The 26418-nt window shown below is 37.2% G+C and overlaps 1 protein-coding gene across 1 annotated transcript in view; it reads left to right on the forward strand.

The window, feature by feature from the left end:
* Positions 1 to 18213, forward strand: part of ZPBP (zona pellucida binding protein) — a 117997-nt gene extending 99784 nt beyond the window's left edge. The window contains exon 8 of the mRNA XM_026501852.4: positions 17744 to 18213. Within this exon, the coding sequence (XP_026357637.1) occupies positions 17744 to 17838 (95 nt within the window). The 3' untranslated portion in view covers positions 17839 to 18213. The remainder of the gene's footprint in view (positions 1 to 17743) is intronic.
* The last annotated feature ends 8205 nt before the right edge of the window (positions 18214 to 26418 follow it).

Genomic DNA, 26418 nt, shown 5'->3' on the forward strand with positions numbered 1-26418 from the left:
TGTGTATATATGATGCATATGTTTACATATATATATGTAATAATAGTATTTTTTTCCTTAAGTATTTCATAGAATTCACCAGTGAAACTATTTGGGCTAGGAGATTTATTTGTGTGGAATATATATATTTATTTTGAGAGAGAGAGAGAGTGCATGAGCTGGTGGGAGGGGTAGCAGGAGAGGGAGAGAATCTCAAGCAGGCTCCACACACAGCATGGGGACTGATGCAGGGCCTGATCTCACAACCCTGAGATCATGACCTGAGGCCAAATCAAGTCTCGTACACTTAACCAACTGAGCCACCTGAGCACCTGGGGATAATATTTTAATCAAATTTATTAAGGTGTCATAAATGCACACATTTTAAGTTTAGTGTAAGCATTTTAATTGCATAATTCAGTGAGTTCTGACATGTCTGTTCATTGATTTAACCAATACCACTGTGAAGATACAGAAACTTCTATTCACCAGATTGTTACCTTAAGCCACTTCATAATCACTCACAACAACTTAATAAATATAACTATCTGTTCAACTCTTCATAGGCATTTGGGTTGTTTCTAGTTCTGGCTATTGTGAATAAAGCTTGTATGAACATTTCTGTGTGAGTTTTTGTGTGGAGTTATATTTTTTTTTCTCTTGGGTAAAATTACATGAGAGTTAAGGTGTAGGGTAATATGGTAAGGTATGTGTAACCTGTTAAGAAACTCCCAAAGTTTATAGAGTATTGGTTGAATGATTTTCACACCCACCAGCAATGTATGAGATTTCTACTTGTTTCACATTCTTGCAGTCTTGATATTGTCCATTTTTTACATTTTAACCATCTCAGAGTATAGCACTACCTCATTTGTAGCATAATTTGTAGTTACCATACAACTGATGGTACCAAGTATCTTCTTATGTTCTCTTTGAGCATTCATACATATTCTTTTGTGAATTGTTCAAATATTTTCCTCTACCCTTTTATCAGGTTATTTTTCTTCTAAACATTGACTTATAAACGTTTATTTATATATTCTGGAAATAAGTCCATGTGTATTCTCTGTCGAATTTCTGAATGGTATCTTTCAAATATCAGAAGTTCTAATTTTGACAAAACTAAGTTTCTCAATTTTTTTTTCCTAATGGCCCAAAGATATTGTGTTCATCCAAGAAATTTCTGCTTACACCAAATTCATGAAGAATTTTTCCTGTTTGCTTCTAGAAATAGTAACTTTGTCTAATGTGGCCTTGCTAAACAGTTACTGTGCTGAGTTTATTTTTTAAGATTTTTTTTTTCATGTCTAATCCTGTCATATAGGAGTAAAGACAGTCTCACTTTTTTATTTAGTTTCCATCCCCTTTGTTTTTATTGTCCCATTGGCCTGCCTGGCACGTTCAGAAAAGGACTCAACAGAAGTGGTGAGCGTTGGCATCTTTTTCCTCTTCCCCTTGTCACGACCCACTGACTTTCCCAATTAGGCGTGATACTAGTTGGAGGCTTTTCAAGGTGCCATTGATTGATGAAGGAGATTCTCTTCCATTCCCTATTTATTTTTATTTTTGATTATGAATGAGATTGAATTTTGTCATGTTTTTTACACACTGTTGAGATAATCAATAATATTTTTAATCTGTTATATTTTATGATGCATTGGCGGATACACAGATGTTGAACTGACCTTGCATAAGCTAATGTAATGTAAACTACATGTGATCATCATTTATAATTTCTATATATCACTGAGTTTTATATGCTAACAGTTATGGATTTTGTATCTATATTCATGAGGGACGTCGGTTTGTAGTTTTGTAAATACTTATAAAATTTTAGTAATAGGGCACAGGTATTTAAAAAATGAATTGCAATCATACCTTCTTCTTGCCTTTTCTAAATAGTTTGTGTAAAATTTATATAATTTTCTCCCCAAGTGTTTAATTCTTCATTGAAGCTATCTGTCTGTACCCACAGATTTATTTTTGTTTGATTTTGCTTTGGGGGGGAAGGTGTGTGTGTGTGTGTGTGTGTGTGTGTGTGTGGCAGAGATTTATTATGGCTTTTGGAAACAAATCTCTTTTTTATAATGGTATATTTCAAACATCTAGAAATATAGAAAATGATATTGTAAACAAGTATGCACATATATCATTCCAGCAAGTAAACAAGTATGTCATCTATTCAAAACATTTTATATTGTCACTTCGTATTCTAAGATTTAAACCCATTTAAATAGGAAACAGCTGAAGCCTCGTAGAAATTAGGCCCATTGTCTTTCCTTTCTGCTCAGATATATCTGTTATCAGAATTTGGTATTTTTTATTCCAGTTCAGGATGTTTTACTTTTAACTTTTTTATTGCAGTAATCAATAATGACAGATAGTATTGGTTTGCCTGATAATCACTAAATACACATTGTCTTACCTTAACTTCTGTATCTTGCTTTGTTTGGGCTCAACATTGACTTACAGTTAATTTCTCATTTTAAAATTGTACAATTTAATGACTTGGACACGCATATATCCATGAAACTGTCACTACAATCAAGAAGAGGATCTTTGCCACAATGCTGAATTTTGCTTATACCCTTTTGTAATTGATAGTACTTCCACATTCATTCCCAAACAAATGCTGATATGCTTTGTGTCACTATATATTAGCATGCATTTTTATAACTTTCTGTAAGTGGAGTCATGGAATATATAATGTTTGAATGCTTTCACTCAGCAGAATGATTTTGAGATTCGCCAGTGTTATTGCATGTATTAATAGTTTGTTCTTTATTGCTGAGTAGTATTCCGTTGTATGGATATACCACATTTGTTTATCCATTCACCTGATGATGGACATTTGGGTTGTTTCCAGTTTTAGGCCATTACAAATAAAGCTGCTATGAACATTCCTGTACAAGTCTTTGTGTGGACATATGTTTTCAGTTCTCCTGGGAAAATACCTATGACTGCGATTGCTGGGTCATACGGTAAGTGTATGTTTAACTTTATAAAAAAAAAAAAAAGCCAAATTATTTCTTAAGGCTGTACAATTTCATGTTCTACCAGCGAAAAGGCTGTACAATTTCATGTTCTACCAGGGAGTTAAAGTTATTCTAAATCCTTACCAAAGCATAGTATGATCACTCTTTTTAATTTTAGCACTTTCAGTGTATGTGTGTGTAGTGGTATCTCATTGTGGTTTTAATTTTCAGTTTCCTTTTAAAAAGGTATTTTCAAATTCATATTGGGTATTGGTATTTCGTTTGCATGGTATCTGTTCAAATATCTTTCCCATTTTTTAAGTGGTTCTTTTTCTTACTGAGTTGTAAGAGTTCTTAGTATAGTATAGACAAAAGTCACTTTCCAATATACAGGTTTTCCACGCTATCTGAAATTTCACTTTATGCCACTTTGCTTTTATGAAAGACCTACCTTAAAACCAGTTTTCATTAACCGAAGAAAATCTGATAGGATTTCCACTTCTGTGAAGTGTAGTTGCTTCTTTGCTTTGCACCATTTCAGCTTCCAAAATTTTCCCTAGGAATGCTCTGGTTTCAGATAGCGAGGGGAACCTGTATGCACGTGAACGTATTCTCCCAGACTGTGGCCTACTTTTTTTATTTTCTGAGAAAAACACTGAAGTCCAACTTACTAATTTTTTATCCTGTGGTTCATGTGTTTTTGTGTTCTAATAAACATTTGCATATTCTAAGATCACAAAGATTTTCTCCTGTGCTTTTTGTTTAGTACTTTTGGGTTGTGCATTTAGGTCTGTGGTACATTTTGAATTAATTTGTCTATTTGGTACAAGGTAAAGGTTGATGATTTTTTTTTTTAACCATACAGATATTCTGTCCTGGTGATCTAGCATGATTTGTTGAAAACTTCTCTTTCTCCATTAAAATTTCCTGGTACCTCTTGTTGAAATTCAGTGGACTATCCTTGTGTAGGCTTGGTTTTGCTCCATCCAACCATGTCTTTAATTTCAGCAATACCGAAGTGTGGATTGCTGGAGCTTCATAGTAGCTATTACACTACATTTAAAAAATTACTTTGGTCATTCTGCTTTTTTGAATTACCATATACAGTTTCGAATTAGCATGCCAATTTCTGCAAACAAGCCTGCTGCGGTTTGAATAGATTGCATTGATTCTAGAGACAAAATTAATAATAATTGTCATTCCAAACACATATAGTCTTCTGACAGTGAACATGGTTATCCTCTGTCTGTGTAAATTATTTTAAATTTGTCTCAAGGATGTTTTGTAGTCGCATATTTTTTCTTGGATTTATTCTGAAGGATTATAGGGGGTTTTTTTGCTCTTGCTTTTAATCATTTGTTTGTAATGTAAATTGAATTGTTTTTAATTGTTTTTAATTTTCCAGTTAGCATATAAGAATGCAGTTGATTTTTTTTTGAAGAGGATATTAAATTATTTATTGATTGCACATGATATTGTATGATACACAGGCTTTATTCCCATTTATAATTTTATCTGATACCATAATTCAATTCAGATACGTTACATAGGATATGCCAACAATCATATTAATAACCAGATAAACTCTTTGACTTTCCTTGGGTGGGTGATCTTTTAATGGTGAACTCCAGGTCACAACGAACTTACTATGTCAGTTAACTATATCAAAGTTTCTGGAGACAGTGGCTTCTATGCCCAGGCAGGTTGTATATAAATTTCGAATGAAACCTGGAATCATCTTGAAGGAATTCTGACTTCACATAACAATGTAGTTTACCAGAATGGCTTCAGAGTAGACTGTGTTTACGCTACATTTTTAAAAAGACACGTGCATTCAGCATCATGCTCAGACTGTTAAATTTAGCAATCAATAGCATACGTGCAAAAAAAAAAAAATCTACATTAAAACCCTTTTTTGGAATGCTTTTTACTCTCCATAGAGAAAAATAATCTATTATACAGTTCATCACAACTACAGTCCTTGAGTTTTTGTCCATGCATGTGAGTATTGTCTAAAACATGGCTTGTTTGTGGCAGCTTGCCACCACTGTGTTTGGCTGAGTTCACAAATCTCTTATAACCTGTAGCTTCCCTGTCACTTCTCTGGCTCTCCTCTCCTGCACAGCTTTCTTTACTGACATTAATTAAAATCTTCCCCACTGTCATAGCTCTTGTTTGTGCTGGAACCACCACAGCCGCCTTGGTTGTGTGGTTTGGCAGAACATTGGCCTCTACCACCTTAGGGGCTAGAGCTTCTGCCTCCATAATTTTCCTTGTTTCTGGGTCCAAAATGAGAAGACTGAGTGTTGTAGTTGACAGAATCATTGTAGCCTCCCTTGCCTCCAGAATAGCTTCCATCATTACCAAGTCCATGTTAATCATCCCCACTGCTTCCATATCCACCACCACCTTGACTGCCACCAAAACCACTTCATTTACTGAAGTTCCTCCATGACCACCACCAAAGTTTCCAGAACCACATCGACCTCTTTGTCTGGATGCAGCACTAGCCATCTTTCCCTTAAATAGGGCTTTTCTTACGTCACAGTTATGGCCTTCACAGTAGGTATTTCTGAATGATAATCTTATCTACAGAGTCATGGTCATCAAATATTACAAAAGCAAAGCCTCTCTTCTGGCCACTTGTCTTAGTCATGATTTAAGTCACTTCAATTTTCCCATACTTTTCAAAATCTCTTAGATAATGTTCTTCGGTGTCTTCTTTAATGCCACCAACAAAAATCTTCTTCACAGTTAAGTAGGCACCAGGTCTTTGCACATGTTCTCTTGGTTCCACGACTCTCCCATCCACCTTGTATGGCCTTGCATTCATGGCTGCATCCACCTCTTCTGCAGTGGCATACATAACAAACAAAACCTCTGGAGTGCTTGGTGTTTGGATTTCTCATTCCTACATAGTCCATGAACATTCCCCAGTGCTCACAATGGCTCCTCAGACTCTCATCAGCTGTTTCAAAGACCAAACTTCCAATGAGGAGCTTCCATAGCTATCTGGGCTCTTTGGGAGACTCTGACATAGACGTGACAGCAGTAGGAGAGGAGACTTTAATGATGCTTCCTAAGTGGCATCCACAGGCAGAAAGCAAGTACAGATGATTTGTAAATACTGAGCTGGATCATGTGACTCTCTTTAATTCACTGAATAGATCTCAAAATTAATTTGTATACTCTCTATTTTTCTTAAATGAGTAAACATATCATCTGCAAGTAACAGCAGTTTTACTTCTTTGTCTTATAGTTATGCCTTTTATTTCTTTTACTTGTTTTATTGCATTTGCTAGCTCCTCCAATACAGTGTTGAATAGAAATAAGAACAAGTATTCCTGCCCTGTTCCCAATATTAGAGATAAATAACATTTTACTTTCAAGTATGATATCAACAGTAAGATTTCCTTAGATGCTTGTTGTCAGTTTGAAGCAGTCCCCTACCATTCTTGGTTTTCTGAAGTCTTAATCATGAATAGTTAGTGAATTTTGTCCTATACCTTATCCGCAACTTTTGAAATAATCATATGGTTTTTGTCCTTTATTATGTTAGTATAGAAGCTTACATTGATTGATTTTCTAATGTTGAAATGACTTTGCATTTCCAATTTCCCTTTTGATATCTTCTTTATCCTATTGATCTTTCAAGAGAAAATTAATTTCCACATATTTGTGAACTTTCCACTTTTTCTTATGTTACGGATTTCCAGCCTCATTCTATTGTGATTTTAAATGATTTGTATGCCAGTCTTTTTGGGTTTGTATTGTGGCCCAAAATATTGTCTATCTCAGGAAATATCCCAGATTTTATCACTCTTACTGCAGATGGATTAATTCGATACAAGTTAGAGTTGGAGTTCTTACCACTTGTTTTTGAACATTGTGGACATTGTTTTTGGTACATATTTTTTGTTTGTATAATGCAGAATGAGTCTTATTGTCCCTATTGTTGATATATTTTTAGAATTGTTATATCTTGGTGAATTGACCCTTTTATAAGTATGTAGTTTCCTTCTTTTCCTCTTTATAACACCTTTTGACTATTCTATTTAGTGTATATTAGTACAGCCGCTCAGCTCTTTTCGTTACTATTTTCATGGAATATCTTTTTTCGTTCTTTCACTTTCAACCTATTTGTTTCTTTTGATCTAAAGTGAGTCTCCTCCAGATTGCATATAGTTGTATCATGTTTTATTTATTTATTTTGTCAATATCCAACTTATGATAGTGGAATTTAATCCATTTATGTTAAAGTAATTACAGATAGGAAAAGACTTATTTCTGCCATATTATTATTTCTGGTATTTTGAGTGTTTTCCAGAGTTCTTTCAGAGTTAACTCTGAGAGTTTTTGCTTGATTTTTTTCATGTCTTTTTGGTTAGGACAGTCTTTTGGAGCTACCAGTATTTGTGCTGGTATCACTGTTCATTTTTTGAAACTTTTGTTTCTCTTTATTCTACAGAATGGGCAGTTCCTGTTGGCATATCTTCATATTTACTGACATATTCTACTTTTGTCACTATTTTGCTATTAAACACATCTAAGTTTTTTTTTTTTTTAATATTTTAGTTTTGGGGTCTAGAATTTTCTTTTATGTGATTTAGAGCTTCCATTTCTGTGATGCAATTTTCCAATCTGCTTACTTATTATAGTAATGTATGTCCTTGGATGCATTTACGCTAGCTGCTTTAACATCTTTATAGCTAAGTACCACTTCTATGTTATTTTGGATCTGTTTCTATTGATCTTTTCCCTCTTGACTATGAGTCACAGTTTTCTGTGTCTTTGAAAATCTAATAATGTTTATGCTATACTAAACTTTATGGATAGTACTATGTAGAGTCTTCTGGTTTATTTTTCTTCTGAAGATTGTTGATTTGTGTCTTAATAATATGCCAGATTCAAAATCTACACTCTCCCCCTTGGTTTATTCAGCCTTCTAACGCTTGCTTTTTGCTGAACTTCTTGCAATATCATTGACACTTGTGAAGGTTTTGCATCAGCCAGTTATCTGGGTGGAGTTTATATGAGCTCTAAGAGCGCCCGATTCTGTTTCACTGAATTTTTCCCATTACTTTCCATATCTTCTGGTGGCCTAAAAGTCTGTCCTTTTATTTTTTGTAACCAGTGAGACTGAATTTCTGCTTCAGTTTTACCCAGCCACATAGACTGGAGAGTGCCTGCTGCAGAGATATGTAACAATAATTTTACCTTGTAAATTACCCTTCCTTCAAGAGTTGAGCATGCCTTCAGAATCTGCCTGCCTTCCTACCTCTTCAGTGCTGTCAAGTAGTGTGTGCTGCTTTTTCCAGATTTTATCACTCTTACTGCAGATGGATTAATTCGATACAAGTTAGAGTTGGAGTTCTTACCACTTGTTTTTGAACATTGTGGACATTGTTTTTGGTACATATTTTTTGTTTGTATAATGCAGAATGAGTCTTATTGTCCCTTTTCTTTGTTCCTTTTAGAAAAGTCTTACCTTTTTAGAAAATTTAAGAAAAAAATTTTTTCTAGTAATTAATTTCATTAATGTCAAAATTTTCTTTACCCTCAGATCTAAAATAAGGGTACATGCCATACATATATATGTCTTTTAAAGAGTCCTTTCTTTTGTTTTACTGATCAGTGGTAATTACTAAATTATTAAGTGTCTTGATGTCTAGAGAGGATAAACCACCTTCTTTATTCTTTTTAAATGATACCAGTTTTAAATTGTTCATCAAGTTATATAAAAGAAAATTGTGGTTGATATTTTATTTGAGTGTAGTGCGGGTATAGATAAACTTGGTTAATATTTACACTTTTGCTTTATAAAGTTGGATTTTTAAAAATCCAGCCTGAGAATCTAATAGTAGGCCATTTTAACTGATGCACATTATTGTAGACTGTATTTGTGAGATTTGTTCATATTTTTGTGGTTATAATACTATCTTTAAAAATTTCTATTTCTACATAATCTATCATGAATATATAAAGGTGTATGTGTCTGTTTCATTGTTGAATTGCTTCGCACTTTTGTTTTTTTGCCATGATGAACAATGCTGTTATTAATATCTTTGTTTATACATACTAGTATCCAAGATTCCTCAACGTCATTACCTAATACTGGGTCAGAAGACATGCAATTCATTAAAATATATCAGTCTGTTTTCCAAATTTGGTGTATGAATTAACACTTTTACAATAGCAATGTAGGAGAAATCCTATATGCAGTTCTTGGCATAATCACACTTTACATATTTGATCTGATGACCCTATGGAATGCATCACATTTTTAAAACTGTGGTAGAATATACATAAGATAATGTTTTAAGCATATTTAAATGTACAATTTCATGGGATTCAGTACACTTACATTGTTGTACTAACCATCAGCACCATCCGTCTCTAGAACTTTTTTCATCTTCCTCATTTGAAATTCTGTACCTATTAAACAATAAGTCCCCAGTCCCCTCTTCCTTTAGTCCCTAACAATCACCATTCTTCTTTCTGTCTCTCTAAATTTGACTACTACAGGTACCTCTTATAAATGGAATCATGCAATATTTGTCCTTTCATGATTGGCTTATTTCACTTAGCATCTGTGTTGTATCATATGTCAGAATTCCTTTCTTTTTAAGACTGAATAATATTCCATTGTATGGATGGCCCACATTCCCATTCTCTAAAATGTGTGGTAGGTTACCATCACACATTTTCAACCCATTCCACTGTACTTTTCATAGTTTCACATTCTCACATTTGTTACATTAATTCACCTAACACATATCACATCTTCTTTTTTTTAAATAATTTTTTTATTTGAGTATAGTTGACATTCAATGTTACATTAATTTCAGGTGTACAACATAGTGATTTGACAAGCTCGTGCATTATGCAACATTTTACCTAAGTGTAGCTAGCATCTGTCCCTATACAATGCTAGTACAGTATCATTGACTATATTCCCTATGCCGTGTCTTTTATTCCCGTGACTTACACTACACCTTCTCTATCCATGTGTATGTATCACATTTTTTTTTTTATCCATTCATCTGTCAATGGAAATGGGTTGTTTCCACCTCTAGGCTATTGTGAATAATGCTGCAGCAAACATGATGTGCAAATATCTCTTTGAGATCCTGCTTTGAGATCTTTTGGATAAATATTGTATCAATCCGTTTGGGCTTCCATAACAAAATCCCAGACTAGATGGCTTGAATAGTATAACCCCCCCCCCCAACACACACGCAATTCTAGAGTCTAGAAGTCCAAGTTCAAGGTTTTGGTTTCCCATGAGTGCTTTCTTCTTGGCTTGCAGATGGCATAGCATGCCACCTTCTCATTATATCCTCAGATGGTCTTGGTTAGTGTGTGCAGAGGGGACAAAGAGAGCAAGCACTCTGCTGCTGTCCCTTCTTACAAGTGATGAGGGAACAGAAGGCAAGCTGAGGACAAAGCAGAAACTGACACCCTGCAAACCACCCCCCCATGTATGCAACATTCCTCGACATTCCCGGCTGCCCTAAAACTAAGGAAAGGAAAAAACAAATGGCTAACTGACAGAGATCACAGCCCTGCAAGACCCATAATTCAGTTTCCTGAAGCCCTAACGTTACCACCCCCTCCATAAAATTGAGGGAGGCTGAGGCAGAAGGAAATGTAAATAAAATGGTATTTCTTTTAAACCTGAGGCCCATTGATAAGGACACCTGATAGGAGGAAAGTAACATTCCTCCAGGAAGCTCCCAACTATCTTACTGTTAACGCCTCCTAGAGGGGTCAACAACCTTAACTTGACAATAGCAAGGCCTCCAGTATCCTGTGAGTCTTCTTTAACATATGAAAGTACTTTCTCAACCTCCCTTTTCCTTACCTCCCCCAACCCCATGGTATATAATCAGCCACCCCTCACAACCTGGGGCAGCAGCTCTTTCTGCCCAAGGGTCCTGTCCCCGTGCTTTAATAAACCACCAATTTTGCACCAAAGATGCCTCAAGAATTCTTTCTTGGTCATCGGCTCCGGACTCCACCCCACTGAACCTCACCTATATCCCACAACCTCATCACAAGGACACTAATACTATCAGATCAGAGTCCCACTCTTAAGACCCCATTTAACCTTAATTATTTCCTAAGAGGCCTCATCTCTATAGAGAGCCACACTGGGAGTTAGGTTTTCAACATATACATTTTAGAGAGGCACACACTTTCAGTCCGTATACTTATACCCAGACATAGAAGCACTAGATCATATGGTAATTCAGTTTTTAACTTTTGGAGGAACCACCATACACAGAGGCTGTACCATTTTACACCCCTACCAACAAAGCACAAGGCTTACAGTTTCTCTGCATCTTGGCCAACACTTATTCTACTTTTTTTTTTTTTTTTTTTTTAGTAACTTGCCATCCTAATATGTGTGAAGTGGTGTCTCATTGTGGTGTTGATTTGTATTTCCTTGATGGTTAGTGATGTGGAGCAATTTTTCATGTATTTATTGGTTATTTGTATGTCTTGTTCGTAAAAATGGCTACTCAAAGCTTTTGCCCATTTTTTAATTGAGTTGTTTTAATTTTTGTTGTTGAATTAGAGTTCTTTGTTACTATTATTATTTTGGATATTAACCTCCTTTGTAAATAATTATGTTTTTCTTTTGTCCATATGCTTTTGGTGTTACATTAACAAACCATTGAAAAATGTAATGTCATGCATCTTTTAGCCTACATTTTCTTATAAGAATTTTACAGTTTTAGCTCTTCTGTTTGGGTCTTTGATCTTTTTGAGCTAACTTTTACATATGGCTTAAGGTAAGAGTCCAGCCTCCTACATTTGCATGTGGATATCCCCCTTACCTGCTACCATTTGGTGACAAAACTGTCCTTGCCTCATTTGAATGATCTTGGTACCCTTGTTCCAAATCATTTGAGAGTTTATTCTTGACTATTTTATTCTGTTTGTCTCTAGCTCTGTCTATATGCCAGGACTATACCATTTTTATTATTGTAGCATTGTAGTGTTAAAATCAGCAAGTATGAGATTTACAGCTTTGTTTTTCAAAATTGTTTTGGCTATTCTTCATCCCTAAAGGTTTCAGTGAATTTTAGGATGGATTTTTCTTTTTCTGAAAACATTGCCACTGGCATTGTGATAGAATTTGCATAGAAACTATGAATGGTTTGCAGTAGCATTGACAGTTTAACAATATTAAATGTTCCAACCCATGACCATGAGATGTCTTTCCATTTATTTGTGCCTTCTTTGATTTCTTTCAGTAATTTTTAGTAGTTTTTAGTATACAAGTATTATTCCTTGTTGGCTATTTACTCCTAAATATTATATTTTTGATGCTATTGTAAATAGAACTGTTTTCTTAATTTTCTTTTTGGATTGTTCATCGTTAATGTGTAGAAACAACTGATTTTTGCACGTCAAAAATATCTTGTAACTTGGCTAAATTTGTTTCTTAGGTCAATTAGGGTTTTTTTGGTGGATTCCTTAGGGTTTTTTGCATAGAAGATCATACTGTGTGGACAGGCTAGTGTTACTTCTTTCTAATTTGAATGATTGATTGATTGATTGATTGATTGATTTTGCCTTGCTGTGGGTGAGACTTCCAATATTGTATTAAAAGAGGCAGAGGTAATAGTCATCCTTATCTTTTTCCTGATCTTAGAGGAAAATCTCACAGTTTCTGATGGTTGTGGTAGTGACTGTGGGTTTTCATGAAAACCCGTTATCAAGTTGAGGAGAATCCATTTTATTCCTCTCGTGTTTTTTTTTAACGTTAAATAAGTATCTATTATATTATCCATTACCAAACATTGTTTTAAGTGATACGAGAGGGAAATACCAAAAATACAAATTTTAGCTTGTGGGAATTTTAGGGAATGTGTGATCTAACGGAATATAAATCTGGACATATGAAAATTTAAGTAGCAATTAAGGACCAAATGTGGTAAGGGCCACATGGGCAATACAGATTTGCTGTAAGAGCTCAAGAATGAGGAGAACACAGACTGAGTTCTGTCATAGTATCCTGAGTGCTGACTGTGTTTCAGTCAGTGCATTAAGTCCTGCTTATCCCACGGAAATATGCATTTCACTGATTTCTTTATAATAATAACTGAAGCTTTGCTCAAAGTTTGGCCAGTGTTATCTTAAACATCAAATATCTTTCTGAAATAGGAAGTATCCCAATTTTGTAATCAAAGAACTTGAATCTCGGCAATCTTAGGGTACTTGCATGTGTTTATAAAGATAGTAAGTGGAAAATGAGAATTTGAAACCAAATTTGACTCACTGCAAAACTCTTCTTTTTATTTGGCTACTTTGCCTTGTGCTCCTTTACTTATGTTCCTGTGGTATCTTTCATAGCTATTGAGGTATAATGGACGAAATTGTAAAATACTCAGAGTGTACATTGTGATGACTTGATATATGTATGCATGGTGGGGGGATTTCTCCCACCTAGCTCATTAACACCCCCATCACCTACATATTTATCTTTTATTTATCTTTGCTAAGAATATTTAAGTTCTACTTTCTTAGCTACAAGCTTTCAGCTATAAGATGGATAAAGTCTAAGGATCGAACATAATAACTATGGTTGATAACACCTCGTTATATAATTGAAATTTGCTTACAGTTTTTACTGTAACATGATGTTGAATTTTGTGAAATGCTTTTTGTGCATCAGTTGAGATGATCGTATGGTATTTCCCCCCCATCATTCTGTTCATGTGATATAAGGAACTATGCTTGATTTTCATATATTAAACTGTCCTTGCATTTTAGGAATAAATCCTAAGTGACCATGGTATATAATCCTTTTAACATGCTGTTAAATTGATTTAGTATTTTGTTGAGGATTTTTCCATCAATATTCAGAAGGTTTATTAGTCCATAGTTCATTTCTCATGTACCATTTTTGGCTTTGTAATAGGGCAATTGCGCCATAATAGAATGAATCCAGAAGTTTTCCTTCCTCTTCAATTTTTGGAAGAGTTTGAGAAGGATTAGGGTTAATGTTTTTCTTTTTTTTTTAATATTTGGTAGAATTCATCTGTGAAGACATGTAGACTTGGCTTCTTATTTGTTGGAAGGTTTTTGTTCTCTTATGTTTTGTTGTATTTTTTAAAAATTTTAGTAGTGGTTAAAAAGCACATAACATAAAATCAACTACCTTGACCATTTTGAAGTATACAGTTCCGTAGCCCTGACTTTACATTGTTTGCAGCAGATATCTGGAGCTTTTCATAAGCCCAAACTGCATACCTCTTGAAGAACAACTTGCATTTCTTCCTTCTCCAGCTCCTGGAAACCACAGCTCTTTCTGTTTCTGTGAGTTTGATTTGTTTAGATACTTCTTGTAAGCAGAATCACATCCTATTTGTTTTTTGTAACTGTCCTCAGTTCACTTAGCATAAAATTCTCAAATTTCATCCATATCACAGCATGTTGGAGGATTTATTTTTATAAGGCTGAATGATATTCTGTGGTGTGTATATATACTACATTTTCTTTATCCGTTTACCCACTAAGGGACTTTTGGGTTCTTTTCGCCTCTTGGCTGTGGTAAGTAATGCTGCAGTGAACTAAGGTCTAGAGATTCCCTTCATGGATCCTGCTTTCAGTTCTCTTGGCTCTATATCCCGAAGTGGGACCACTGGATCATATGGTACATGCATTTTTAATGTTTTGAAGAACCTCCATATTTTTCCTATAGCAGTTGCACCATTGTGCATTCCCACCAACAGTGCACAAGGGCTCCAGTTTCTTCACATCGTTGTCAACACTTGTTCTGTTTCTTTTTTTTATATAGTGTCCATTCTAATGGGTGTGAAGTGATACCATACTCTAGTTTTGATTTGTACTTCCCTAATAATTAATATTATGTTGAGCACCTTTCCATGTATTTGGTCCTATGTGTTTTCTTCTGATTCCTCTGTATACTTGGCTGTTTTTATTTTTAATTTTTTTTATTTATCTGTTTTTGAATATCCTCATTTCCCTGAGAGTCTGCACACTGCTTCTCCTGTGGTCCTTAGGTGTTCTGTCATATTCCTCAATCACCAGTCTCTGGCCCCAGGCATCTGAGGGTCTGTCATCACCTTGTGGTTCTCAGGAATGTGCCCAGGGCTTCCCCTAGCCTGAGATTTGAACAAGCTCTGAAATGAGCAACACTGAGACCAGCCGCTCAGGTGGCCATCCAACAGGTGGCCAATCCAGTCTACTCTGCTCTCCAGTGTGTGGGATGGAGCCCCTCACTGGGTGGAACCCAGCTCCCCCGAAACACTTGGGTCTGCCCTGGAAAGGAGCCGGGACAAGGGTGAAAAACGCCACAGGTGTTGTACCCTTTGGAACATGCTTCTCAGTTGTGTGTTCATTTGGTTGCTGTTGATCTTCAACTAATTTCCAGAGCTCCTGCAAGGTTATTTTAGGCAGTCTCTAGTTGTTTATTTAATATTTCCATGGGAGCCTGGGGGTCCTCTTGCTGAAGTCACTCTTAGTATATTACAGTTTGCTGTTGATTTGCATTTCCCAAATTCTTAATTTCTTTGAGTTGTTTTGGGTTTTTTTGAGGCCCAATAAAAATGACATTAGTCGGGCATGTATTTTTTTTCTTTTTTATTCCTATTTTTAAATTGGTTTTCTGTCCTTTTCTCATCGATTTATGTGAATTATTTGTATGTTCTTGATGTTATCCTATAGGTTATTTAGCCACAATTGTGTCCCAGTTTTGTTGCTTGACTGTTGTTACTTTTTTCATTTTTTAATTAAGTTCTTAATTTTAATACCATGTGTATCACGTTTTATATTATGGTTAGTTATTTCCCTTTTTAAGGAAGTATTCCCTATCCAAAATCATGAAGATTTTTTCCTCTGCCTGCTTCTCATTTCTTTGTATGTCAGTACTGATCAGTCATCAGTGCTTCCCTCTCCTCTTATCAAGATCTAATCAGGTTGCTCTCATAACTGCAGCTGGAAACTATTGTGCTCAGTGAGACTAAAACCTAGAAAATAATTTTGCTAATCTTCTACTTTAAATAACATTTGAGAATTTTTCCTCAATGCCACATAAAATAGAACATGACATTTTAGGATATATTTTAGGAGAGGGTGCTATAGATAAGGACTCTGAGATATTGCACATACTGTGTTATAAAGATTTATTAATTCTAAGAACATTTATTAGAAGATCGTATTTATTTAAACTTGCATTTAGATGATTATTTTATGCTGGTGTCAGCTCTACTGGTGATACTCAGTATAAAGTCTGTGTGTAAAGACTGCATGTAGATTTATGTTTCTCTTCTCCCTGTGTGGTGACTTAACACTGATACCTTTTCTCAGCATTGCCATATTTGTGCTTTAAGAAATATTAATATGTGTTTTGAAAGAAAGAGTACCATGATTACACACCTTTGAAAAATGTCACATCATGACAGTTTTACCCTATACATCACCACTGTTGTTACTGCAGCAAAAAACCTATTTAACTTTGTTTAACCAATATTTTTTTATCTGAAACATTATTCCCCAAATAAAATATCTGTTAAAACCAGAATGAAAAATACTTTCTCTGAGTAACAATTGAAATATTTCCCAATTTGAAAGAATATTTTTGAAAGGGTGATATGAAATTGGATAATGTCCTATGACCCAGATCCAAACAGTGGCACGTATTATTGGTCATGGTGCCAGAAAAAGAATCTTCTCTGATGGCCCATAATAACCATGCCTCAGATGTGCAACTAACATCTTCTTGAATCCTTGGCTGACTACATTTGCAATAGGAAAAGGAGGAACAGGATAATCAGAGACCCCAGCCTAGTTAGAGAGCTTGGCATCACATGGCCTTCACGTGTGGGGAGAGGCGGTCCCACAGGCGACAGAGCATTTATTGAAGGCTTGCAGTGTTCTGGATGCATTTGCATCTAAGTCATCTGATTTCAGTCCTTGCATAAGGGTACAGACTTGTTTGTTACTGTACCTGTTTTACAAATGAGGAAGCTAGAGCTAAGAATTGACCACTTCCCCCGAATCCCAAAGTCATGCAATGACTGAGGAGGTTTTTGCCCTTGATTTCTTTCTGCCCTTCTCTACTTTCTGTCAGGCAGAGATCACTGGGGTAACATATTCATTAGATACAGTTATCCGTATGATCGTATGAGTTACGTTAGTAATTTTTCTGAAGTTAAACATTTAGCAGGTGACAGAAATAGGACGTGAGGTCAGGAGATTATCAGAAATAAGCTGAAAGTCCTTCCCATATTTAGGGCTATCTGTGCCTCGAAGGTGTGGTTATTAGTGTGGGCCCTCTTCCACTCTGTGGCTTCTGACGCAGCCTACCAGGTGACCGAGCTGGCTTTCTCACCTCGACATTATGTGTCAGTAAAACCCTGTGGGGTAGCAGTCTTGGTCTAAGCCAGGGTCAGTGAAAAGTTAACAACTTTTCACTTATATGAGGTATTTAGAAACAGACAGAAGGATTGCTGCTAGGCATTTGGGGAGGGGGAAATGGAGAGGTGTTTAATGAATATAGACTTGCAGTTTTTCCCAGATGAGAAAGTTCTGGAAGTTAGTTGTACAACAACGTGAATATACTTCACACTGTTGAACTGTACACTTAAGAATGGTTAAAATGGTAAATTTTATTTGTATTTTACCACAATTAAAAACAAACAAAAATTATAAAAAGGAAAAAGAGTCTTTTTTGAAAATGTATCCTCCATGTAAAATTAACTGATGTGGCATTGGAGGAAACTGTTACCTATTACCTTATTCTCTCTCCACAGTGATCTGCAGCCCTGGGTCTTACAACCCCCGCGATGGGACTCACTGCCTTCAGTGCAACAGCAGCCTGGCGTTTGGAGCAAAAGCATGCATATAGGCCATGAGTTTGAGAACTGTAGTGGTTTGTTAAACACAAAAGTATATTTTTGAAATATTAATACATAATAAATCACTATTATGCCAAAATTAAATATATTAGATTTCACAAAGTACGGTGTCATCATTTTAATTGAAACATTGGATTTCCAAATGCTTTACGAATGGAGCACCCACTAATCTTTATCCAAATCTTAATGCCAAAACTACAGATGACTTCAGAATATTTCTTGGATCACTGCTTTTTAAAAAGTTTCAAATATACTCTGTTGGTGTTAGCCCTAAAGATTTTTCAGGATTATTTTAAAATAGCCCATTCTCTTTATAATACGTTGACTAATCTCGGGCCACCATATTCTTCCATAATCATTTTAATTCCAGCTTATTTCCTTCCTTTGATTTAATTTTATGAGATTTTGTTTCTTCTAGTTTGACCTTTCATAGTTCAAAGTCACTTTTTAAAAAGCCTGTGTATCTTATTATTGCAACTTTTAGCCACTTCCGTGTGAGGCTAGGTCCCAACAACTTGATGGGTTTCTAATGTGTTCAAAGTGGCGATTTTCACCTTTTCGGTTTAGAGCCCTTTAAATTACCTTTCTGACATTTTAAAATGGAATAACCATTCTGTGTGCCTAAATTAACCTTTGAGCTTTCACAATGTGGAGAGAGAGCGAAATTAGGCAATTTCTTGCCCTGACGACACCTGGAGGGGAAAGTATCAAAAGATCATTACATCTTTTATTGCATTTCCTTTATCATTAAAGTGTCATGTCACAGATAATTCTGCCACCACCACCATACCCTCTCTCACACTGGGGTGCTGTATTTGAATATGAAAAATTACCCAAAATGTAAGGGTTTAAGTACCAGAAAAATACACGAGCAACTTGGAAAATTAGTAGTTTTCTCAATTTTTTTATTGTATTTGTAACACTTTATATTCTCTTGGACATTCCCTGTTTTTCCCTTCATATTTCTTTTTTTTTTTTTTTAAAGATTTTATTTATTTATTCGACAGAGATAGAGACAGCCAGCGAGTGAGGGAACACAAGCAGGGGGAGTAGGAGAGGAAGAAGCAGGCTCATAGTGGAGGAGCCTGATGTGGGGCTCGATCCCATAACGCCGGGATCACGCCCTGAGCCGAAGGCAGACGCTTAACCGCTGTGCTACCCAGGCGCCCCCATATTTCTTTTCTTAAGACATAAACATTTGTAAATGGCAAATATACACAGGTGGGATCTAGGCACAAATGTGCATTGACAGGGAAAAGTTTACTTATATTTAGGATCTATTTGACTTTTTAAAACTCACCGGTTAATAAGTTAGTCTCTCATTTGGTTATGCTGCGGACAAATATTACCCTGGAATTCTCACATAAGTACAGAGGGAAGTGAAATGACATTTCTTTGTTAGCCTTGGTGATCTTTTTTTAAAAATTCCTTGTAACTTTCATAGTCATGATGTAATTGTTTTCATATGGTTTTTAGAAGTTTTTTTCCTTTAAAAAGCCTTCTTTGCTTTAGTAAATCACATATTTGCCATTACACTGTTTGGATGGGCCATGGTTCTTACAGTACATGTTTCTTGTAACTAGTAAAAGACCTAAGTCTCCATCTCTAAAAGCAGTACAGCCCCTAAAGCTTTCCAGACTTCTTAATTGTGTAATAAGATGAACTGAAATACATTTTCTTTTGTACTCCCTGAGTTTGGATTAACTTTTTTCCTGGTATTTAAAAATGCTGAGGAATTTAACTTACAAAACATTTTCCTCGGGATGAACAATATCAGCTCAATAGCTAGTCAGCCTGGGAAGCGGAGCAGAGTTATAATGGTGGTGCAGGTTACTGGAGATCGGAATCCAGTCAGGAAAAGAAGGTGATCTGGGATAAGAGTAGACAAACAAGGGGAGCCATGGGAGTGAGGCGTGGAAGTGTCCTGTGAGTATAAACATATACTTCAGTAATTAAGATAACCGTTGCATCTATTAACATATAATGTAGACTGTTGGAAATTGTTTGATGACAGTGTATAGGGTAAAAATTACAAACTAATGCCTGAGAGAGATTATTGTCATAAGGCAGTTTCAAGTGTTTGTTATTTTTGTTTGCATCAGAATAATATCTTAACATTTATATAATGCCTTAATTTTAACAAAGCGTTTTTTAACATTAAAACAATGTGATATTTACATCAACCTGCGAAGCCAAAGCAAATGTGATTCCCATATTATTTTATTAATCAAATTTTTTCTTGTTATAAATGTGTAAATGTGTATTCATTTGGCAATATATAAAAAGAGCCTTTACAAGGTTGATCCAGGAATGTCACTTACAGGAAACTATCTTAAGAAAGTAAATCAGAAGTCAGGTAGAATATTATGCCCAATGGTATTAACATCCACATTCTGTATAATAATGAAAATGGAATTAACCTCGATGACCTACAAGAGTGAAGTGGTTGAATAAATTGTGCTATTGCCATAGGGTAGAATGTTCTATAGTATTCTTTAGAGTTTTCAATCAAATGAACCAAAATGTTAACAACAGTTGTTTTATGTAGTGGGAACATGTGGGAGGTTTTTTTGGTATCCTCTGTTTCTCAAATTTCCTACAAAGAAACAAATTACTTTCAAAATCTTGGAAGCAATAAACATACTTGGAAAAATTAAAATAGAATTGGCAGAAGACGTTATTGCTCACCTCTCCAGTATGAGTTCGCTTCTGCCCTTCGTCCCAGCAGAGCACCAAGTTTTACTCCGGAGAGAGTCCTTTCTTAACCGTCAGCCCATAGCTTCCCTCTGGCAACTGCTTCGTTGAAACCCTGGACCAACCTGAGGACACAGAGTGGAGATGTCCAAAGAACCAGGGCCTCGATGGTGTTGTTGAACCACTGCCTGGGTTGTATCTGAGCCCCGGCCTGCCCTGGACTCGCCCAGTTGTGTGAGATGAGAACACACCTTGTGTCAAAGCAAGTTAGGTTTTCTGTTAACTTGCAGCTACAAGGATCCTACCTGAAGAGTATTCATTACAGTAGCAGGGAATACTGCTTATAATTTCATAACCCAGATAACAGCAAGGCTAACATTTCCTGTTTGGGTATGAGTGTTTTATTCATGCTATAGATACCAGTATTTCCCTTAATATTATGGTATATTTTCCATGCCATTTTATTCACTTCGTTAACATTTTAATTACTATAATATTTGGTACACTTCAACAAAATTAATATGGTTAAGTATTTCTAATTTGTGGATGTTTCTGTTGCTTTCCAAAGTTTCACTGTTACATATAGCATGACAGCTAATATTTTCTTTCTTAATACTCTGGTATTTTGAAGTCTTCTCTATGCTAAGTAGCCAGAAGTAGAATACCAGATTTGGGTATTTCTAATCCTCTGGACCATTTGCCAATCTCCTTCCTAAAGAAAGGTACCAATTTATACTCCCACCAGTAATATATCTGAGTACACACTTCACTGCACCCTCTCTGACATCATTTTTTAAATTGTTATTTTGATATATGGAATGGTTTCCCATATTTTAATTATGTTGAGTATGGGTGAGTGCTTTCCTCATAGAGTAGTGTTGCTGCTGTTGCTGATACTCGGTATTTACCGACTCCTTACTATGTGAAGGGTTTTGTTTGAAATCCTTCATGTAGATTTTTATATTTAATATTCCCAACTCTGTGACTTCTTATTATTCTCATTTTATGTATGAGAAGAATGAGTCACAGTAATTCTGTAACTTTCCCAGCTTACACAGCTGGTAAGTGTGAAGATGTGTGCCAGTTTGTTTGTTTTTTTTAAGATTTTATTTATTTATTTGACGGAAGAGAGAGCGAGAGAGGGAACACAAGCAGGGGAAGCAGCAGAGGGAGAGGGAGAAGCAGGCCCTCCACTGAGCAGGGATCCCAATACGGGGCTCGATCCCAGAACCCTGGGATCATGACCTGAGCCGAAGGCAGACGCTTAACGACTGAGCCACCCAGGTGCCCCAAGATGTGTGCCAGTTTTGATAGAGTTCTGCTGCAAGTTACAAAGAGTCCTGATTTGGTGGTTTCTTTTCTCTCTCAAGTCCAGCAAGGTCAACTTAGAGCTGGTGCAGTGGCGGCACGGTGCCATCGTCCCCTCGGGCCACTTGTCCTTTTTGGTCCCCCTCCTTAGTGCAGCTTTTGTCCTCACGGTTGCTAGTGGCTGTTGTGCTTCTAGGCCTTGAGTTTACCTTCCATTAAGAAACAAAAGATGAAAATGGAAACTCTATACAAGACTTCTAAATTATACTGAATGGAATAAGGTCACAGGGGCCCCAATACTACAAAGGAGTGGAAAGCTGATATATTCAGGTTTTGTTCTCATAGAAAAAAGGAATAAAAGACATGGACTTGGGTGTTAGTGGGTCAATGTCTTTTTCTCATACAGATTGTCCCTTTAACTAGTCTGCATCAATACACACCCTTCACATTATTGTTCTACATGTGATATGCTCATTCCCTCCCCCCAGGAAGTACAGCCTCAAGTTCTCATCCAGTTACTACATCCAGGCTGAAGTTCAGATTCATGGGTGATGTATAGAAACTTACATGAGGTCCAGGTTCATTTGCCTCCAACCTTCACAATATAAAATGGGTGAGAAGGAAGTGAGTAATTAAAAATATCCATTGAGAGTAATTAAAATATCCATTCAGAAAAGAGAGAAAAGAGAAACATCCCAGTCACCCGTTCAGGTGGACAAGATACAGTGAGATCTTCCCACCATCAAACTGGTTTAAATTCTTTGATTTGATTCTTGTTCTAACCTGTGGTTATTCTTCTTACCCATTATATTCCACTTTCCAGTTTTGGTTCACTCCCTACTAAAAGTCGGGGCCCAGGACACTCAGGCTGACACTGGTCAGATTTTAATATCCAAGGGGCCATTGTATTGAGTTCCGTTGGGCTGTGTCATCATGGTCAAGTGTGGTGACAAGGCGCAGGGGTGCCTCAAGGGCTCAGCTTGCTCCCACTCACCTCTGCGCTGTGTCTCGCCCTGGGATGGCTGGCTCTGCAGGCCACCGGGGACCTCAGGCATGCCGCGCACTGCTTGGTATACACAGGAGGAGCTTCCCCAGACGTCTCACTTTCCACAGATCTGTCTTCTTGAAGATGTAAAGACAAGATGGATTCAGTTGTGGGTGAAATTCACAGCTTTCAGTGGCAGAATATCATTTAAATTAACACCTGTTATACCCAGGGTCAAGTGCCTGTAGAAGACAAGGCTTTGGCATCCGAGCAGCAAGTGAAGTAATACATTTTAATGAAGACAAGTATAAGGACTGGGTGAAAGAAAATGGTGAGTTCAGGGATTTGGAGAACCTGAAAGCCTTTATGACTGTCATGAAAGTAGCTCTTTTTTCCTTTGGCCACACAGAAAAGTTCTAATCAGACGGTGGGCTGATTTACCAAGCAACTTGAATTCACAACCTAATAATGTTTCTCATCCTAAAGATAAGACGATTGGGAAAAAGAGAGTAGGACCCTCAAAACTGAGATGAGGGCCTAGGGAAGATCCCAGTGAAGCTGGGCACATTAAACTCCACGTTGGACTGAGCTGCTTCTGCCAGTAGAAGCAGCCCTTCCACCCCTGAGGAGGTTAGGCTTTCCCTTGTCTGAAGAACCTCTTGTTTCTCCTTAAATAGTTGTCTCACCTCCTTCCCAAAGCCATCACCATTATTTTTCATTGCTTCTCAACCTTAAGTCCTTGCAGTGTTCAGTGAACAGCTAGCCAGTTTATATCAGAAGATACCTGGGATACACATGCTGTGTAAGACACACCCTATGGGGACCCTGTCCCCAAAGAGTTGTATCTTGTAGAATCCTGTCTGAAGTGTGGGAAGTACCTGTGACTTGATCTTAGACAATAGAAGATGTCAAAGGTGGGATGGTCCCTTGCATAATTCCCTTATGTTATGTAAGACTGTATTAGCAGACTGGGGCAAGAGATTCTCCAGCTGGCACTGGAGAAATGAGCTGCCACGTTGTGACAGGCCCTGTAAGAGGACCAAGAGGCAAGTACCTGTGGGGAGCTCTGTAAGCTGAGAGCAGCCCCTGCTGTCAGCTAATACCTATCAGGGCCTCAGTTTTACAGATGCAGGGAATTCAGCTCTGCCAACAGCCACATGAGCTTAGAAGAGGTGTCCGTCCTCAGAGCAGAACCCAGCCCAGCTAACACCTTGACGAAAGTGGTGTCCTGCACAGAGGACCCAGCTAAGCCATGCTCAGACTCCTCACCAGCAGAAAACTGAGAGAATAAGTGGGTGTTGTTTAAGGTCACAAAATTTGTGGTAATTTGTGTCACAGCAATAGAAAACTTATAACTGATACATATGGGAGTAGATTCCAAGGATACTCAGAATGGAAGGAAAGTAATGTTGGACTGGACTGAATTTACTGAAATGGAGAGAATTATCAGAGGTCTGGATTCAGTGTAGTAGCTTGAGCAGTTAAGAACAGCACTAACAGAGTTTGCTCATCTCATTGACTTTGGAATCCATGAATCAGCCTGAATCCAGCAGTGGATTATGCTGAATGGAATTGATGAGGCTGGAATTACTTGGAATGCTGAATAAGGTATCTAAAGGCTGAGAAGATTGGAATGCTGAAGTGGATTAATAACCACTGTGTAATAACCGCTTGCCCATTCCCCTATTTCTGGCCCCTGATAGGTCTAGAGGATACTCCTTTCACTAGAGCTTGGAGGAGTTCTTGGTGAATGGAGTGCTGACTTTCTTGATATCTGATAATGACAGCTGGGCTTCAGGGCTGAAGCAGTAATGAGAACGATTCAATCCACAGAGATCTTTGACAGGGGCCTGTTGTTCATGGTGTCCCTAGCACTGAGAGAGATGGATGGCAATCCAGACCACCATTATTTTAGAATCTAGTTTTATTTATTAGAGCTCCAGGCCTGTTTCAAAGGAGCCTGGTTTAAGTCATGACAGTTGAGTCATGACTTCTTAGCTAATTTTATGAGAGTTGAATCACAGACCTAGAGATGTTTATACCTTGAACAGGGTGGGGCAGGGGCTGCTCATGGCAACTCTTGAGGAAGGATCCACTACTCTGCCAAATATTTATGCTTGCAAGTCTTTCTGGCCTTCCCTAATGAGACCCACAGCCATCGGTAGGGAGACTGCGTGTAAAGAGTTATGAAAACTAGCAAATATTTTGGAGATTACTGGACTCTGGCTTTCACCTGATTCTCCTCCTGGGAACCAAAATGCCTCTATGCTTAGGGTACAGATTAATAAAGGAGTTTAGGGTCAAGCTCATCTCACTATGGATTGGATGGACCTCCTGGCCCCCTGTGAGTTCATATTCCTCTTTTTGGTTCCATGAACTGTGCAGTTATGGTGACTATTACAAGAAAGGCTTGGTGAAAGCCCCTAGAACTATGCCTACCTACCAAAACAATAAACCAAAGCAGTACACAGAGGGATTGCAGAGACTAATGCCATTTTCAAAGGCTAGGAGTAGGAAGGGGTAGTGATTCCTACCATATCACTATATCCCATCTCTTTGGCCTATGCAGAAGATAGATCTGGATCTCAGAGAGTGACTATCCAACTTGTTCAGGTGGGATTCCAGTTACAGCTTCTTTTACAGATACTGTTTATTTACTAGAATACATTTAATTAGTCCCCAATATATGGAATGCAGCTGCAGATCTAGTGAATAGTTTCTTCTCTGTACTTTTAGGTAGAGACCACCAGAAGCAGTTTGTTTTCTGCTGGCTGGTCAGAAGCACACTTTCAGTGTCCTCCTGCAGGGCTGTGTTGTATTCCAGCCTCTGTCATAATCTTGTCTGTGGGTAATTTCATCATTTTTCCATTTTGTGGAGCACGATGGTGATCCACTACATTAAAGGCACCACTATGAGTGCATCTGGTACACAGGAATTACCAAATTCATCACACAACTTTGTGAGATGTATGCATGTCAGAGGGTTGGATATAAGCCCCCACAAAAATTCAGGAGCCTGCTACCTTGGTAAAAATTCTAGAGATCCTGTGATCTCGGGTATGTTGATATACTTCCACGATTTCTTTATCTGGCTTCTTCCACAAATAAAGAAGTCCATTGCCTAAGAGTGGAGTTTTCTTGGGCTTGAAATCAGCATTCATTTCAATTGAGTGTTGTTTCTGCCATTTACTAAGTAACGTGAGAGGCCACCAGTATTGAATGAGGCTCAGAGCAAGAGACGGCCCTGCAACCATTGCAGCCACTGCACAAGCTGCTCCCCATGTGGGCAATGTGACCTACCCCGTCCAACCACACCGGGAATGTCACAGCAATTGAGGTATTGTGTGCAATCTTGGTCAGGTTTCTAGAGGTGAGGTGAATCACAGTGTGAAAGAACCTTTGGGTTGGGAGAGAAAGCCATGCTGTCCTCTTCAGATAACTGTTCTCCTTTTGAGGAACAGCTTCTGGATTGGTTCTGTGTTCTAGAGTTGATTGCCAAGCTGCTGTGTGATTTGAGCTGCAAGCAAAATGGTTGTTCATTTGTACCCCCAACACACGGAGCCGTGAAGTTGAGCGTGCACAG

This window comes from Ursus arctos, unplaced genomic scaffold, assembly GCF_023065955.2.
Source record: "Ursus arctos isolate Adak ecotype North America unplaced genomic scaffold, UrsArc2.0 scaffold_3, whole genome shotgun sequence".
In the NCBI taxonomy this organism is placed as follows: Eukaryota; Metazoa; Chordata; class Mammalia; order Carnivora; family Ursidae; genus Ursus; species Ursus arctos.